Raw genomic sequence first — 16,084 nt, 5'->3', positions numbered from 1 at the left:
TATACTGACGTACTGACAATAAACCGATCTTGAATGTTGAACCTTTTGTCCTGGTTATGTCCTGGTGTTTGTCCTCTGTGTTCGCGTTGCAGGACGCTGGTAATTACAGCTTGATCTTCTGCTTCGGTAAAAAACCACAGGATAGAAAAACATGCTCTCAATAAATGTTCTTCTCCCCCCGAGATGGGTTATTGGAACCTTAATGTTCCACAACAGTGACCACAGCCACAACTACCATTACGACTAAAGCTTTATGGATCTTCAAATGGACCATTTAATGGACATGCAGTGTAGACCATGACACTGGAAACCTACTCTGCACTGTCCAGTACCTCCAAACATGGGCAGATGCTCCACACTGCGCTTTGGACGTTCCTACCACTTTTTGATGTAATGGGACACACTCTTTCCGAAAAGTTCAACTTTTATCTCGTCATTTTTCCAGGAGTCTTGGGGGAAAAGTGAGACAAGACATAATGTTCTTATGGTGGAGTCATGAACACTTGATGTGGGGTCTTTTGTGACCTGTTGCGCTTTTGGTCGCCGGCCGTTCCCGGGAAGGTTCACCGATGTTTCGCGAGTTTGCCCTTTAATGACACCACATCTCCCATCTCCTGCACTCCACCCTCCACCAAGCTAAAGGGCCTTGGACTGATCAGCACTGAAGAGGTAGAGAACCTGGCCTCATGGTGTCAGGAAAACCTCCTTCAAGGCCTTGAAGCTGGTGGTGGACTTCGGCAGCACTCCAGTGGAGAGGGTGAGCAGTTTTAAGCTCCTCCCCCTCCCCCCACCGTACATCCAGCCACCATCAAGTTTCTCAGTAGGACGTTCTACACTGGTGCTGTGGAGAGCGACCTGGTAGAATTATTCTGCCTTCATATCCACGTGTTTATTCACTTTTTTAAAACAAATCCACAAATGTAACCAAAAGTGCTGTTTAATATGTGTGGATATGATTTACTGTTGCACAAATGAAATATTGTTATAAGATAAATGCAGTGGTGCTTTGAACTAATGGTATTGATGGTTTTATTGGTGTCTTCCATAGTTAAACACAAGACGCATCACACTGAAAGTTGTAGTTACAGGAGATTCAGAAGCTTATGCATTTTTATAAACACTACAACAGAGATGCATTTATAACAGCAAAGTTCTAAAAAAAGAAAATATTGCATTACAATTACATTTCACTTTATTTTAGGAAATGGGTAGACGTAGTATGTAATCACTTGTGCAGAAAGTACAAGTTTTTTAAAAATCCTAATCAAGGTTAAGCAACACGTGGTTAGGAATGAAATTATTTATGGAATAAAAGACCTGGTCCACAAGTAAAGAGTAATATTTTCAGCATGAGAGCAGACCACATACATGGAGCCACTGTTAAAACAAGCTGCTGGCAAATTTTGGCAGGAGAGCCGTGTGTGAAGACCCAGAGAGATAAATCAGACCTGACCGCGACGTAAGACAGAAGATGAGCGTGTAGTAGTGCGGGTGTCAGAAGCCAGAAGGAGTCAGAATGTTCATGTCTCGAGGTTTCAGCTTGTGTGGTCGTTGGACCACCTTCCCGTCCCCGGCATCTGTGATGTGTGCCTGGTTAATTGGGTCCTCCACAGTCAGACTGACCTGTGTCTTCATGCCCTCCAACGTACTCGACTTCTGCACCCCGAAGTATGACTGCAGGGTGAAAGGTCCTGAGGAGAGAATCTTCATCAGACCCAAGATATTTTCCTCCAGTGAAAACATATTGGTCCCCAATAACTGATTCCATGGTAACAAGTGAAAGTGAAGTGATTGTCACATGTGATACACAGCAGCACAGCATACGGTGCACACAGTGAAATTTGTCCTCTACATTTAACCCATCACCCTGAGTGAGCAGTGGGCACCATGACAGGCGCCCGGGGAGCAGTGTGTGGGGACGGTGCTTTACTCAGTGGCACCTTGGCGGGTCGGGATTCGAACCGGCAACCTTCTGATTACGGGGCCGCTTCCTTAACCGCTAGGCCACCACCGCCCCCCCAAGGATAGAGTAGCAGCACTTAAAAAAAAATCATATAAAATAATTGTAGGAAAACATGAAAATTAAAACAAATTAGCTACAAATTATACAGACTGCGATTACTCTGAATAATCTGCATTCAAGTGTAGTTTAAAAATGGGGTACAGAAATCTTGACCATATAACTGGCGCATGCGCACCGGAACCCCCTCCAATACAGAGTACAAGAGAAGCTTCTGTCCCCAAAGCCCTCCCACAAGGCCGAGGTCACAGCTCCGCTCAGGAAGTTCGCCGTTAGCTCGTGGAGTTTTTATCTTGGAGAAAACTGCTTCAGTTTAGTTTCTAAAAAGTCCCCATTTCACAGAAAAAGAGAGAACGTGTTATCCGCCATTGTTGTATGTAGGATTAGCTGAGATCAGATGAGGTAGAAAGCATACGTTGATAAAAACCTCTCATGTTTTATACAGTATTTTGTTAGGGATTTGATAAACCCTGTTAGGGACATGCCAGACTTTAAAAAAATAGTTTAAAGAGAGAGAAATAATAAACGACGGCCATCGTATTTTTGCTTTAATGTAATCTTTGAGAGCAGAGTGATCATAAGAATGGCGCTTTGGCGCAGCGTAGTGGTGATATGTGGTTAGGGCGCGTCTGGAAACTGGAGAAATGTCTGGGAGGAATATTGGACTTGTACGTTCTGGAGTACCTGAGGAGCTGCTCTTCGATCCGGGGTCACTTGTGGAGTTCTGGACGACAGAGCGGGTCGAGGCGAAGAAAGTCCACCTGTCGCCACCCGCGCCCTCGTTACCGCCCATCTCTCTGTTGTTGGGTTGGACCGGGACGGGACTCAGCTGGCTCCTACAAACACACAGTTAATAGCAATAAAAAGAGGTACGTAGGACAGGTTAAACCGATCATACCTATTTAAACACACAGTGAACATGCAGTAATTTATACATATCGTCATAACTCAACTACAATAAAGAAAAACTACTTAAACAACATAGTTGCAAAGCCAAGCACATTCAGAAGAAAAGAAAAAACTCTGCAGGTCCATGTCTGACAAACAGCACCTGGACGTTGTCCTGGGGCTGATCTTTACATGGATCCATAAGGGATTTTATGTGCAAATTTGCTCCAGTATGTTAATGTCATTGTAAGAATTACATTGCTATGTAGTGAAATGATAACCTTTGTCATTATATTTACATTTACCAGACGTCCTTATCCAGAGCGACTTACAATCAGTAGTTACAGGAACAGTCCCCCCCTGGGGACACTCAGGGTTAAGTGTCTTGCTCAGGGACATGATGGTAGTAAGTGGGGTTTAAACCTGGGTCTTCGGGTTCACAGGTGAGTGTGTTACCCACTAGGCTACTACGACACCATATTAGTATTAAATCGCTAGAATTATACTATAAATGCAGCACAGCGAAATGCGTCCTCTGCTTCTCACCATGAGCCTTGATGAGCAGTGTGTGGGGCTGTCCCGAGATCAAGGGGACCTCGGTGGAACTGAACCGAGTCCACCTCCTTACCCACTAGCCCACCACTGCCCCTGTAACTATGTTACTAGTAACATAGTGTTACTGGTCCATCTTCATTTTCTCATATATGCTCTTTGTAATATCTAGAATGACTAAATTATACTAATAGATATTCTGCATATTTAGCAACAGCACAATTCCAGGACATGGAATTGTCATCTCAAATCATCACTGCTATTCTCTAACAGCGCATTGTTGAGTCAGAGATTCTTAATTAAATTTCCAATCAAATCTATTGACCACAGATTTTCATTTCTTCACGTGGATTCCTTCTCTTTTGGATCTGTAGGACCCCTGTCTCCCCACATCAGGCTGCAAAAAATGACAATTCCAGGAGTCCATGGTGGAATATTTCATTTCAGGCACGTTCAGGTTTAGCAGGCAGACTGCTGAGATGCTCCTTTTACAGCACGACGGACAAGGCAACCAACACCATCTCTCCTCTAAACACCTTCTGTTCAACACGTATACTGCTGGGTGGTCGTGTAGCTCGATAAGAAGAGCACGTCGTTCTGGGCCCTTTTACCTTCGCCTACCACTGAACTGTCTACACAGAAGCTGCAAATGGTTCAAATTCAGAAGGTGAGAAGAAGTTAAACGGTAAAAGATAAGAGACCATTCACAACAACACATTCCAATCAGGTGTACCGGTGGGATGCATGGAGGCACCAGCCCACAGCTTCCAGGATCTGCTGAAGCACCTTGAGCCTTCCTGAGTCACACCTGTAGTTAACTAAAGATACTAAAGCCAGATAAAGAACTTATTAACTCCAACCGCAAAAGCCAGAGTTCCCAAACCAAACTGCATCCACTGAAGACGGACATCGAAAAGTAAAGGAAATACAGTAATGTTTTAAACATTTTAATCCAACTCGTGATAAGTTCATCTGATTGTTGTGGTGAGCATTAAATGGCCCCCTATCGTGAAAATTTTACTTCGAGTTCCCCGAGCCTGTCCACTGTCCTGCTGTGCCTAGAAATGGCGGTCGGTGTAAAGAGTGTTTTGGTCATTCTGCTTCACCGTCCAGAGAGCGGCAGCTCAGAAGGTCGGATCTGGAATTTCTCCCCTTATGACATCATACAGGGAAAGGTTACGTCCCGTTTCTCATGCTTTTTCAGGCCAGAAATTGTATGTAAAATGTAAAAACCTATAAGGCTGAGGCTTTCAGGTTATTAAAGGAACATTTTGTGACACTACTTCAGTAATAGTTCAGGTGATTCCCGTTTTTCCAACTAAGTAATATTTCAAAAAGGAACATACATACATTTCTTACATTTCTTTCCATGAACACAAAGTAATCGGAACCTGAGTATAAAATACAGCAACTTAGATGTTGTAATGAGTGTAGGAGGTATGGTGGTGTTCAAGGCTGGTTTTGTGGGTGTATAGGCAGTGGTAGGTATGCATGGTTCCTTACATTTACGGCATTTGGCAGACGGCCTTATCCAGAGCGACTTAGAACGTGCTTTCAAGTTTACTCGGCAGATGCTTTTATCCAAAGCGACTTAAAAGAGGACGACACCAGCAATTCTCATTTGGTTTCTATAGATTTTGAGTTACAAAACTAAGACTCCTGATAAGGCCAAACTTGTCAGAAAAAGAACATGCTCGGAAATTGTTAAGTGCTAAAAAAAATAAAAATTATTGAGTGTGAGTGAGTGTGTTAGACGCGTCTAACTACTTTTTGAACAAGTGGGTTTTCAACTGCTTCTTAAAGGTGGTGGTGGTCTCGGCTAGTCGAATGGAGCCGGGCAAGTTGATTGGGATCGGAGACCCCGTGAAGAGGGAATTTTCAGTCTGGTTTCGTGTGCAGATCTGAGAGGGTGTGCAAGAGTGTATCTGGCTAGTAGTGTGTTGGTGTAAGAGGGAGAACTTCCATTTACAGCCCTGTAGGCAACATCAAGGATTTGAACTCAATGCGAACAGCTCCTGGGAGCCGGTGGAGAGAGGTGAGAAGAGGCGGGACATGGGTATACTTTGGCTGGTTGAAGATGAGACGGGCTGCCATATTTTGGATCATCTGGAGTGGTTTTGTGGTGACTACAGAGGCTCCAGCCAGGAGAGAGTTACAATAGTCCAGTTTGGAGATGACCATTGCCTGGACGAGGAGCTGCGTAGCCTGTTGCGAGAGAAAAGGCCGAATCTTGCGAATGTTGTAGAGAGTGAACCTGCAGGATCTGGAGATCGCAGCAACGTGATGGTTCAAACTCAGTTTGTCATCGATCCAAACTCCAAGGCTTTTTGCAGATGCCGTGGGTGTTAACAGTATCGAGCCAATTTGAATTGAGAGGTTTTGCTGAGGGGAGTTGTTGCCCGGAAAGATCAGAATCTCGGTTTTGGATAGGTTGAGTTGGAGGTGCCAAGAGAGACAGGCCGAGATTTTTGTCGCAATAATGGTATCTTCTGGTGGTAAAGACAAACAGAGCTGGGTGTCGTCAGAGTAGGAGTGATAAGAGAAGCCATGGGATTGGATGATGTGACCAAGTGTATATTGAGAATAGAAAGGGGCCAAGGACAGGGCCTTGTGGAACCCCTGTGGTTACCCCAGAGAGGACAGATGTCTCACCTCCCCATAATACCTTGAAAGACCTGTCTTGAAGATAAGAGGTAAACCAATTTAGTACAGTTCCTGTAATTCCTAAGTGGTTCCGGAGGAGAACGTGTCTGTCTCAGCACTTCCAAGGTCAGTGAAACATCAATCCACAAATGATGGTGGGAAGCCACACACGCTGCACAGGTGTAACACACGTGTGACCACCACACTAGGGATGGACTAGGGCGTGGGGTTAGGGTTTTCAATCGCAGATCTTGAGGCGTATCATACACACCATAAACACCAAGCTGATGATGTCAGGACAGAAATAATGAAAGTAGAAAAGTGCAGAAGATGAAGGTGCTAAATGAATGAGAAAGTGTCATGTGAGGTCGGAATTTTGTTCAGTGGTTCCTATGGTTCACCAGGACCTTAATAATTTGTTCTGTGCATCTTAAGTTAAATGAAACTGAACAAAAGTGAAGACTCACTTATAGTTGGTTATAAATGTGTGTTTAAGAGACATTATTAAATAGATTGATAAATACAAGTTTTATGTCCATGATATGTAGGAATGTACCTGGAATAGAAGACATATCAAGTAGAGGTTTTATCACAAAACTGTGAGGGGTTTCCATGATTGCCTTGGTCACTCTGTGGACACAAGTCAAAGAACCTGAGTGTCAAACAGCAGGTGAGCTAAGCAGAGGTAGGACCCCGTCACCATGGTTACCCCATGACAGGGACATGCTGCTGCAATTGGTGACACTGTACGTACCATCTTCACTCTCCAAAGACTATCTGATAAATGTAAATGTATAGGTATAAATGTATACTATTTACATTCGTCCACACGTCCCCAACAGGAATCTGGAACGTGTTATCCGCCATTGTTGTATGTAGGACGTGTTTGGAGTTAAAGGTCAGGTTGGTGAAAGTGATTGTCACGTGTCAGCACAGCACATGGTGAACACAGTGAAATTTGTCCTCTGCATTTAACCCATCACCCTGAGTGAGCAGTGGGCACCGTGACAGGAGCAGTGTCGGCGCCCGACAGTACTTTAAAGTGAAGTGACACCTCAGTGGCCCCTTGGCGGATCGGGATTCGAACCGGCAACCTTCTGATTACGGGGCCGCTTCCTTAACCGCTAGGCCACCACTGCCCCTGTGTGTGTTCATAACGTTATTTTTGTGCCCCTGTTTAGATTAACGATGTGTTCCGTGGCGGCTGAAACAGATTTAAATGGTAAAAATGGTCACTTCTCGTTTACCGTTTAACTTGCATTTGCAGCTTCAGTGGAGACAGTTCAGTGGTAGGCGAAGGTAAAAGGGCCCAGAACGACGCGCTCTTCTTATCGAGCTACACGACCTGCAACGTTTTCTCCCACCCAGCAGTATACGTTATTTAGGGAGGAGAGATGGTGTCCCTGCTGAGCATGAACTTGTGTGCTCCATCCAGCCTGAGATGAAAGTCCTGGAATCCCATTCGAACGGAACGCTACTCATTGTTGTGATGCAGGATGCAGGGGACATCATGCAGGGGACATCGTGCACAGCAACAGCAGCAGCCACAGCAGATCTTCTGCTGGACTGGACAACCCTGGGTCTGAACATCTGACCTGCGACAGATTGCTGGGGACGGCTGGGGGCTGACGTTGGGGGTGACACTCGGGGTGCAGGATGGGGTGGACTGTGCTGATGTTGAGACGTTGTCCCCTTTGAAGTCCCCACTAGGCATCTTCAGCTTCTACATGAAAAACAAAAATAGCGTTATGAACACACACAGATATACATGTTATATGTAGGTAGAGTATTAGAGTGACGAATATTGTAAAACGCATCGGAGAGCCACCTTTTACACGGCTGCCTCGTACTGTACTTTCCCTTCGGATTTACACCTTTATCCACTTTCATGATGACGGAGATTCGATGTGAAAACCAAGAACGGCTTTAAAACAGACGCAGCGGCAACGCGGCGAAGTACCGACTTCCGGCAACACGTTTCACTTCCGGTTCGACCCCCCGTGTTTCTTAAAGGGACAGGCGGGTCACGGAAATACCATTTTTTTATTTCGTTCTCATTTCATTCTTATTTCATTTTAATTTCTTTCTCATTTACCGCCACAGTCTGTCCCCTGCGCCGGCCGGGCCCGTCCTGGTGGGACTCCGTCCTCTGCCTGTTGTCCTGGGCGAGTTCTGGTTAGGAAGAACAGGGCTGTTCGGTCAGATATTATAGCACATTAGCAGCATTTTAATTTAATAACAAGTTTTTTTAGTTGTGTTTTATGTTATGGATTTACCTGATTCAACGTGGTCTTATTAATATATATATAAATGGAAACCTTACCACGATTTCCCTTATTTGTGTCCTTTTATTTCTTTAAATACCACGAAATAAAGCAATAAAGCAATTTAAGGCTGTATAAAATGGGACAGTAGTTTTTTTGTAATTATTTTACATTTTCACCTAAAACATGTGTTGTTAAGTAATTAAGTAATAATGTTGTTGGGGTTGTACATGATATAGTGATATATTGTAGTCCATATTATTTATTTAACAAAAAATGTGACACGCACCTTATTCCTTGTATAACTCAATAAATGTACATAGAGCTGCTTTAAAATATTACAATTTCAATACTGTCTACATAAACCCCATCAGTAAGACTCACTGATCATGAGCGAGGTCATCATTGAAGAAGATTTGGTTTTAACCGCAGGTGACCTTGTTACAATGACATCACTCGTATGACTCTGGGGGAAGAAAATGAAAACCTCGCATCACTCTTTACATCCACAGTTAATAAACCCATTTAAGACACACAAGTTTATCTGAACAGTGAACAGTAAAATAACAAAAGCTAAACTGACTGACTTGACCAGATTTGTATATGAATAAGTTTTTCTGAATCTTTAGTTTTGCTTGATTATAGAACTTCTTATATTTTTAATGATTTTGCAATGAAACGTTTAAACCTCTTTTGGATTTTACATCTCACCATCTGCACAGCTTTGGTCTGAAGACTGTTCTCTGGCATCAGCTTTACTTTCTACATGACGTGCCTGTAGGTGTCCTGACCAGACTAATGTCCAGTAGAATGGTACCAAGATAAGTGAAGAACCCAATGAGGAATTTAATGAACTGAACCTCTTCCAGGTGTCTGAATGTGTGTTCTGGAATGACAGGATTTTTCCACGTGACGCAGTCAGTGAAGTCATTGGGTGGAGAGTGGGGCGCCACGTCAAAGGCGTCATCGTAGCTGAAAAAATGGCGTCTTATGACACCAGGGGATGACATCCCACAGAGCTGAAAATAAAAATGCAGCAAACATTTACAAACTCATACACATACACACTTTCACCAACGTCAAAAGGGACTAATATCAATCATTATAAACACACACAGCCTGTCCTTTAGTGAAATCCACTGCTGACGTCCCGCAGAAGAGAAAACTATATTTTTTAATCTTTTTCAAATATATATATTCCTGCAACCAGTAGATGCTGATAAGGATCTTCTGTTGAACATGAACTTGATTATGGACTAAATAAGTGCTGATATTCTAGACTTATTTGATTCCATTGTCTTAAAGGCTGTGAAAAAAGGAATATCAGCACAGTAGCCCACAGGGAGGCTCTTCCAAACTTAGGAGAATTAGAATCCCTTTTTCCAGTATGTTCCTGTTTAATGGGATGCAGGATGTAGGTCATTATATTTTTTTCTGTCCATATTGGCTACAGATATAGCTGAATGTTGACGGTCATGTGGTCTGATGAGTCCAGACTTCCTGTTTCAGAGTGATGGTACATCCGGCTATGGAGAGAGGCGGATGAAGTGATGCAGCCATCATGGCCAGTTCCATTTTCCCCCCCTGACCTGTCACTAACACAGCTGACACATGAAATTGTGTATGTGTATCATTCACGGCACCCTTTTTTATTCAATTACAATTACGGAAAAAACGGGATGGGGGATTTGGAGGAGGATGGAGAATGAACACTGACAATCTGCTTCTGTACCTGCTTATACCAACACAGCAGAAAAAATACCGCAACAAGCAACGTCTGTATTAATCACAGCAAATAATCGATATTAAATGTTATTTAACAGCACACAGTACTAATAAGTACAAGACATGTTCGGTGTGTCTGTGTGAGCCCTAATCTTTACCCCTATGTGCACATCTGAGTCCACGAGGTTTCTCCGTATCTCCATGTAAGTGGTTAATAGTGTATGTGGGGACCCACAGCCCCGCCAACCTGAGGACATGACGAGAGCCTCTGAGAGGGGGGGGCTCGGCCCCTGGGGACCGTGGTATTGTGCCTTCAGAGACCCAACAGAGCCAGGAGGGCCAGACCCTGCCATGCAGCCAGAACCACCCAGACGCGGAGAACCACCCAGTTCCTACAACGCCAGGATTCATCAGGCCCAAATAATGCAAGCGTGGATCAGGGAGGAAGAGACGACCTTTTCACACCTAGACTGGCCATTAACCCTGGTGAGAATCTTTGAGATGTGCTGGAGAAGAATTTGTGCAGCAGTGCGATGGACCATCATCTCTACAAGATTTTTACTAAAGATGAGAATGAGGTTCATTAAAAAGGCAGGAGGCCTCAGGGCCGGTTCTGTTTACAGACTCTAAAGGTCACTTGTGGTGACCATCTAACACAAGACTAGCTAGTGTGTCTATGTACTTACATTTTCATAGGGATAAATAGCTTAAACTAATAAATGTTAAGTAAGAATCACATGACTGTTCAGTTGTCCTGCATCTATGTTCCGTTTTACACACTTGCAGACTGCACAGTCTGTCCCGCATTTCCTCTCTTATTATGGCCGTCAGAAACTAAATAACAGGAAGCGTGTGACCTGCAGCTCTTCTGATGAAACATACTTGATTCATTGTTGAATGGAGATTGTTACATTAAAAACAAGCCATCAGGGTTTAGTAGAGCTTTAATAACAGCTCCACCCCAATAGCACTGGTCAACGGTACTAAAACTTTCTAGATGTGCTATTCTGCAATTTCAAAGAATTTAGTTCATTGGAAATGATGTCAATAAAGTGAAGTAGTAGCAGCGATATTTGAAATAAAAGCAGTCACCCAGTCTTGTTCAGGAGGCGTCTGTTGCAGCAGAAGTTGATTGGAGTCTGGTTTTAAAGAATGATTATTAACAGGAAAACTCTTACCTGCTTTGGAGACTTCTCTGGTATGTTATGTCCTCTACCTGTCTCTTCACATGTCTGCATGTACACGTTTATCTGATTTTGACTGCCCACGAGGCTTCTGACCACAGCTGACCTGTGGTTCTAAGTACACGACTCAGTCATGTGGCGCAACTAAGTCAGGTTAAAATATAACCCCACAAAAAAACAACAAGTACCCTACGGCTGCCATTTTAGTGGGAACAATTCTTGAGGGAATTTTTGATTCTCTTAGAGAAATGTTGGCTGAAATACTTCAGGAAGATGATAATAGACAAGCATGTGGTATGGGCACACATTCTGCAGCTCAGAGAGGACCACCTAGGTGAGTAACACTAACATTTAGTGCTATTTAAATGTGGTATTTGTCATATGCAATATGGTCTAAATGCCATGAAATAGTTCAGCCATTGATAAACACATTGTAAAAAATGGCAACAATATTATCAGTTATTAGAGGACATTTATTCTCACAAGGTGAATTAACATGGTTCTTTGTCATGTGTTCTGTTTTAAGGTATAGGATATCCTCTGCTCAGCTGACTCACATGAGAGACTTAGGCTTTAGCTGGATATCTATATCTCGAATAGTTTCTGTGAACATTCAGACATTATACAACCACAGAATACTGGAAAATGGGAATTTCACCAACATTAATAATGAGCAGCTTGATCATCTAATTACTAAGATCCTTCAAAGAACCCCTGGCTCAGAAGAGACCTTCATCACTGGCAGTTTGAGAGGGACAGGTATCAGAGATCAGAAATTGCAAATACGAGAACGATTAAGAATAGTGCATCCAGTGGGAAGAGCCTTACGAGGTCGAACGGAAATTCAACGTCCTCATCCTCGTCTTCCTCCGCTTATCCGGGTCCGGGTAGGAAATCCCAGACAGCCTTCTCCCCAGCCACCTCCACCAGCTCATTCTGCATGACCCCAAGGTGTTCCCAGACCAGACTGGAGATATCATTTCTCCAGCGTGTCCTGGGTCGACGCGTGGGCCTCCTGCCCAATGTGGAGGAGCAGCGGTTCTACTCTGAGTCCCTCCCGAATGTCTGAGCTCCTCACCCTATCTCTGCGCCTGGCCAGCCTACGGAGGAAACTCATTTTAGCTACTTGTAACCACGATCTCGTTGTTTTGGTCATTACCCAAAGCTCATGACCATAGGAGAGGTTTTGGACAAAGATCGAGCGGTAAATCGAGAGCCTTGCTTTCTGGCTCGGCTCCCTCCTCCTTCTCCCCTCACTCGTGAACAAGACCCCGAGATACTTAAACTCCTCCACTTGAGGCAGGACCTCTCTCCCGCCTCGGAGTTGGCAAGCCACTCTTTTCTGGTCGAGAACCATGGTCTCAGATTTGGAGGTGCTGATCCTCATCCCAGCCGCTTCACACTCGGCTGCGAAACTACCCAGCAAGAGCTGAAGGTCAGAGCCTGATGAAGTTAGGAGGACCACATCATCTGCAAAAAGCAGAGACGAGATTCTCCTGCTACCAAACTTGACCCCCTCCACACCACGGCTGCGCCTAGAAATTCTGTCCATATAGGTTGTGAACAGAACCAAATACAAAGGGCAGCCCTGGCGGAGTCCAACCCTCACCGGGAACAGGTCCGACTTACTGCCGGCTATGCGCACTCACGCTCCTCTGGTACAGGGACTGAATGGCCCTTAAAAAAGGCCATCCACCCCATTCTCCAGGAGCAACACCCCAACCTTCTCAAAATCCACAAAGCACATGTGGATTGGTTGGGCAAACTCCCATGCCCCCTCCATCACCCTAGCAAGGGTAAAGAACTGGTCCACAGTTCCAAGGCCAGGACGAAAACAACATTGCTCCTCCTCAATCTGAAACTATAAATCGGTGGGTTTGACGAGCTCCTCAAAGTATTCCTTCCTTGAAGTCCCCCTGCTGGACAATGGAGTCCCCAGTCGGAGTACTATCTAGAACTTGTCCAAGGGACTCCAAAAAGGGTGGGTACTCTGAGCTGTTATTTTGCGCATTCAGGACCCATTCCCCGACCCGAAGGCGCAGGGAAGATACCCTCTCGTTCCCCGGGGTAAACCCCAAAAAACAAGCTGAGAGTCTTGGGCCAAAAAGCCAACCCCAGCCCTCCGCCTCTAAGCGCTAGGGCAGTCAACCCATTGTCTGGTGATGGAAATCATGGGACAGAACTCTTTACCACAGCATGTAACCTGCTTCAAACTAATGCTTAGTTGGCAGCTACAACTGTTGATGCATTTCTTAATCGGGGGCATATAGTGCATGAAAGCAAATTAATCCAATAATGTGATTTTGTAAAGACTGCATTTGCAAAAGACTATTTTAAAGTGTTATTTAATTTGACATTTGTTCTACCACAATCATTACTAAAAAGACAATAAATCAGACTTATTTATTTGCACCCAGAACAACAGTCTTTATATTGTAATATTCAAGTGGCAATATAGAGTAAGTGAATAGCATAAGTAAACTATGAACTTTAAAACAGAAAAAAACATATTTTCTACGACAGCAAAAAATTACGATTCAACTAACTGGATAACAAAATTTCACCAAATTCACATTATTAAATCTGAAACAGAAACTATGGCTTGATCTACAGTATCAAATAACCTAACTAATATTTACTGTATTGAAGGAAATTCTGAAGCAATTAACACACTTACACAAGACGGGAAAAATGAAATAAAGCACAATTGGAAACCGGGAGTGGGTGGTAAGTTCAATTCTTGTCGTTGGAGAGGAGCCAAGTGCAGCAATGTGGTCACATCCGGCGAAGAAAACAGAGAGACTTGTGTGTAGTCTTTTGCAAATGCAGTCTTTACAAAATCACATTCTTGTATTAATTTGCTTTCATGCGCTATATGCCCCCGATTAAGAAGTGCGACTGTGACCATCAACTCCTCCATGAAACACAAATCACCATGTCAGCAAAATAAACTATTAGATTATTATTTTTCACATGATTAATGCCAGAATGGATTATAGCTATTTAACATGGTTTAGAAAGGATTCAAATTTTAATATGAACAGGAAGTGGGACTAGACATAATCTCTGAATAGGAAACTGACCCAGAAAGTATATTCAGTTTATTAATTGTTTTGTCATCTCAAATCACAGAGAATTTATATAATCTTAAACAAGGGGAATAATAAATCTAATGTTCATCAAACTTACAAAATACCCACCACACTTCATTTGGGACTGAGACATTCTAGACCCTTTGTTGAATTGTCCTTCGACCTCGTAAGGTCCTTCCCACTGGATCCTCTATTGTTAATCGTTCTCGTATTCGCCATCACAAACTCCAGTGATGTAGGTCTCTTCTGAGCCAGGGGTTCTTCGAAGGATCTCCGTAATTAGATGATCAAGCTGCTCATTATTAATGTTGGTGAAATTCCCATTTTCCAGTATTCTGTGGCACAATGTGAAACAAAAGGGGAAAAGACAAACTAGCCCACAGGCGTGTGGTGATTGCCTGTGGTGGGTCTTCACGCACTGGATCCTGGCTGGTGCTGGGTGTGGTGGTGGGGCAGGGTTCGATCTCTGGCTTGGGCTCTGGCCGATCGAACTCCACCCTCAGTCTCTCCAGGAAGTCCTGAAAACCCCTTCTGTCCATCTCTCCATCTCGCCCCAGCCCCATGTTGACCCAGTCAGACGCGTGAGGATGGTGGTGATCTTCTCCGCGTCTGATAGGGAGGGAAGAGCAGCAAAGTACACGCCAGAGGATGTTATAAAAGACTGGCATGTACCTGCTGCTCCGCTGAAAGGTCCTGGTACCAGAGGGACGTCCCACACGGGGCTGGGCACGTTGGTGGAGATGAAGGTGGGTGTGTGGTGTGGAGGGTGGTGGACGTCCACTACAGCATATGGGGGCCCTGGAGAGGTGGATTCCCCGTGAGGCAGTCCCGGCAGCGCAGTTGCTGGCCTGATCCACCAGCTTACCCCCACGTCACCGTCTTCCTCCTCGCTGTCCTCACACTGCTGGGCGTGATGTGGGTCTCCACTTCACGATGATCTCGGAGCCATCCGGGCCTCGACCGCCCACCAATCCAGGTCATCATCGCTCTCGCTGTCCATGTCCTCCCACCGGTAGTCCCGTGGGTTGTCCACCCTGCTGACATGGCCGGGCAGTACTCCGGCCATCCCATCTCTCCTCTGCCTTTTTCCTCTGCGCTTTTGGAGGGAGCGACGGCATTCTGTCATGACATGGCAAGGAAGGAGGACACATACGCATGACGTCACAAGACGGGGGCTTAATACAATTTAATATTTCAGCCGAAGACATATTTAAAAGCCTGAGAATACCACGCTATCTTACTGACTATTCCAGTGTATTCAACCAATTAGTTCACGTGAGACTGACATTCAATTTCCATTCAACATATTCCGATTTTCATTCCATATATAAGTTTTGTTCCATATATTCAGTTCCCTGTATATGTGTGTGTGTCACGACTACAGACTTACGGGGGATTTTTATTACTACACAAACAATAAACACGAATAAACAGCGGCGCGGTGGCCGAAAACAATTTAACTACAATAAAGAACGTAAACTTGCCCGCAGGCGTGTGGCGATTGCCAGAACTTCACCCACTGAAGTCAAGTTCATGTCTGAGTTCACGAAAATGCCGGAGACCTGGAAGGGGCGGAAACATCCGGCATTTATGCGCCGTCAGGATTGGCCACCGGTGTTGAGCACAGCTGCCGTCAAGCCTGACAGTGTGTGAGTGTGTGTGTTATGGCTGATTACAATCCCTCTGTGTGAAATGTGAATATTTGTAAGATTTTGA

The 16,084-nt window shown here is 44.4% G+C and overlaps 1 protein-coding gene across 2 annotated transcripts; it reads right to left on the bottom strand.

The window, feature by feature from the left end:
* Positions 1–1,012: 1,012 nt before the first annotated feature.
* Positions 1,013–11,399, bottom strand: LOC114774546 (putative monooxygenase p33MONOX). 2 transcript variants are annotated; one of them, XM_028966330.1, is made up of 7 exons: positions 11,271–11,399; positions 9,228–9,386; positions 8,752–8,833; positions 8,199–8,275; positions 7,699–7,826; positions 2,705–2,856; positions 1,013–1,691 (listed from the first exon to the last, which is right to left on the bottom strand). In XM_028966330.1, exons 1-7 carry the CDS (start codon positions 11,328–11,330, stop codon positions 1,495–1,497), a joined length of 855 nt encoding a protein of 284 aa, XP_028822163.1. In that variant the 5' UTR covers positions 11,331–11,399; the 3' UTR covers positions 1,013–1,494. The 2 variants fall into 2 exon arrangements, with proteins under 2 accessions (XP_028822163.1, XP_028822164.1); XM_028966331.1 differs by lacking the exons at positions 9,228–9,386; positions 11,271–11,399 and adding an exon at positions 9,079–9,132.
* Positions 11,400–16,084: the final 4,685 nt, after the last annotated feature.

The sequence above is a fragment of the Denticeps clupeoides genome, unplaced genomic scaffold (genome assembly GCF_900700375.1).
Source record: "Denticeps clupeoides unplaced genomic scaffold, fDenClu1.1, whole genome shotgun sequence".
Taxonomy (NCBI): Eukaryota; Metazoa; Chordata; class Actinopteri; order Clupeiformes; family Denticipitidae; genus Denticeps; species Denticeps clupeoides.
Note: the sequence above shows the minus strand (reverse complement) of the source record. Positions and strands in the feature narration are given on the sequence as shown.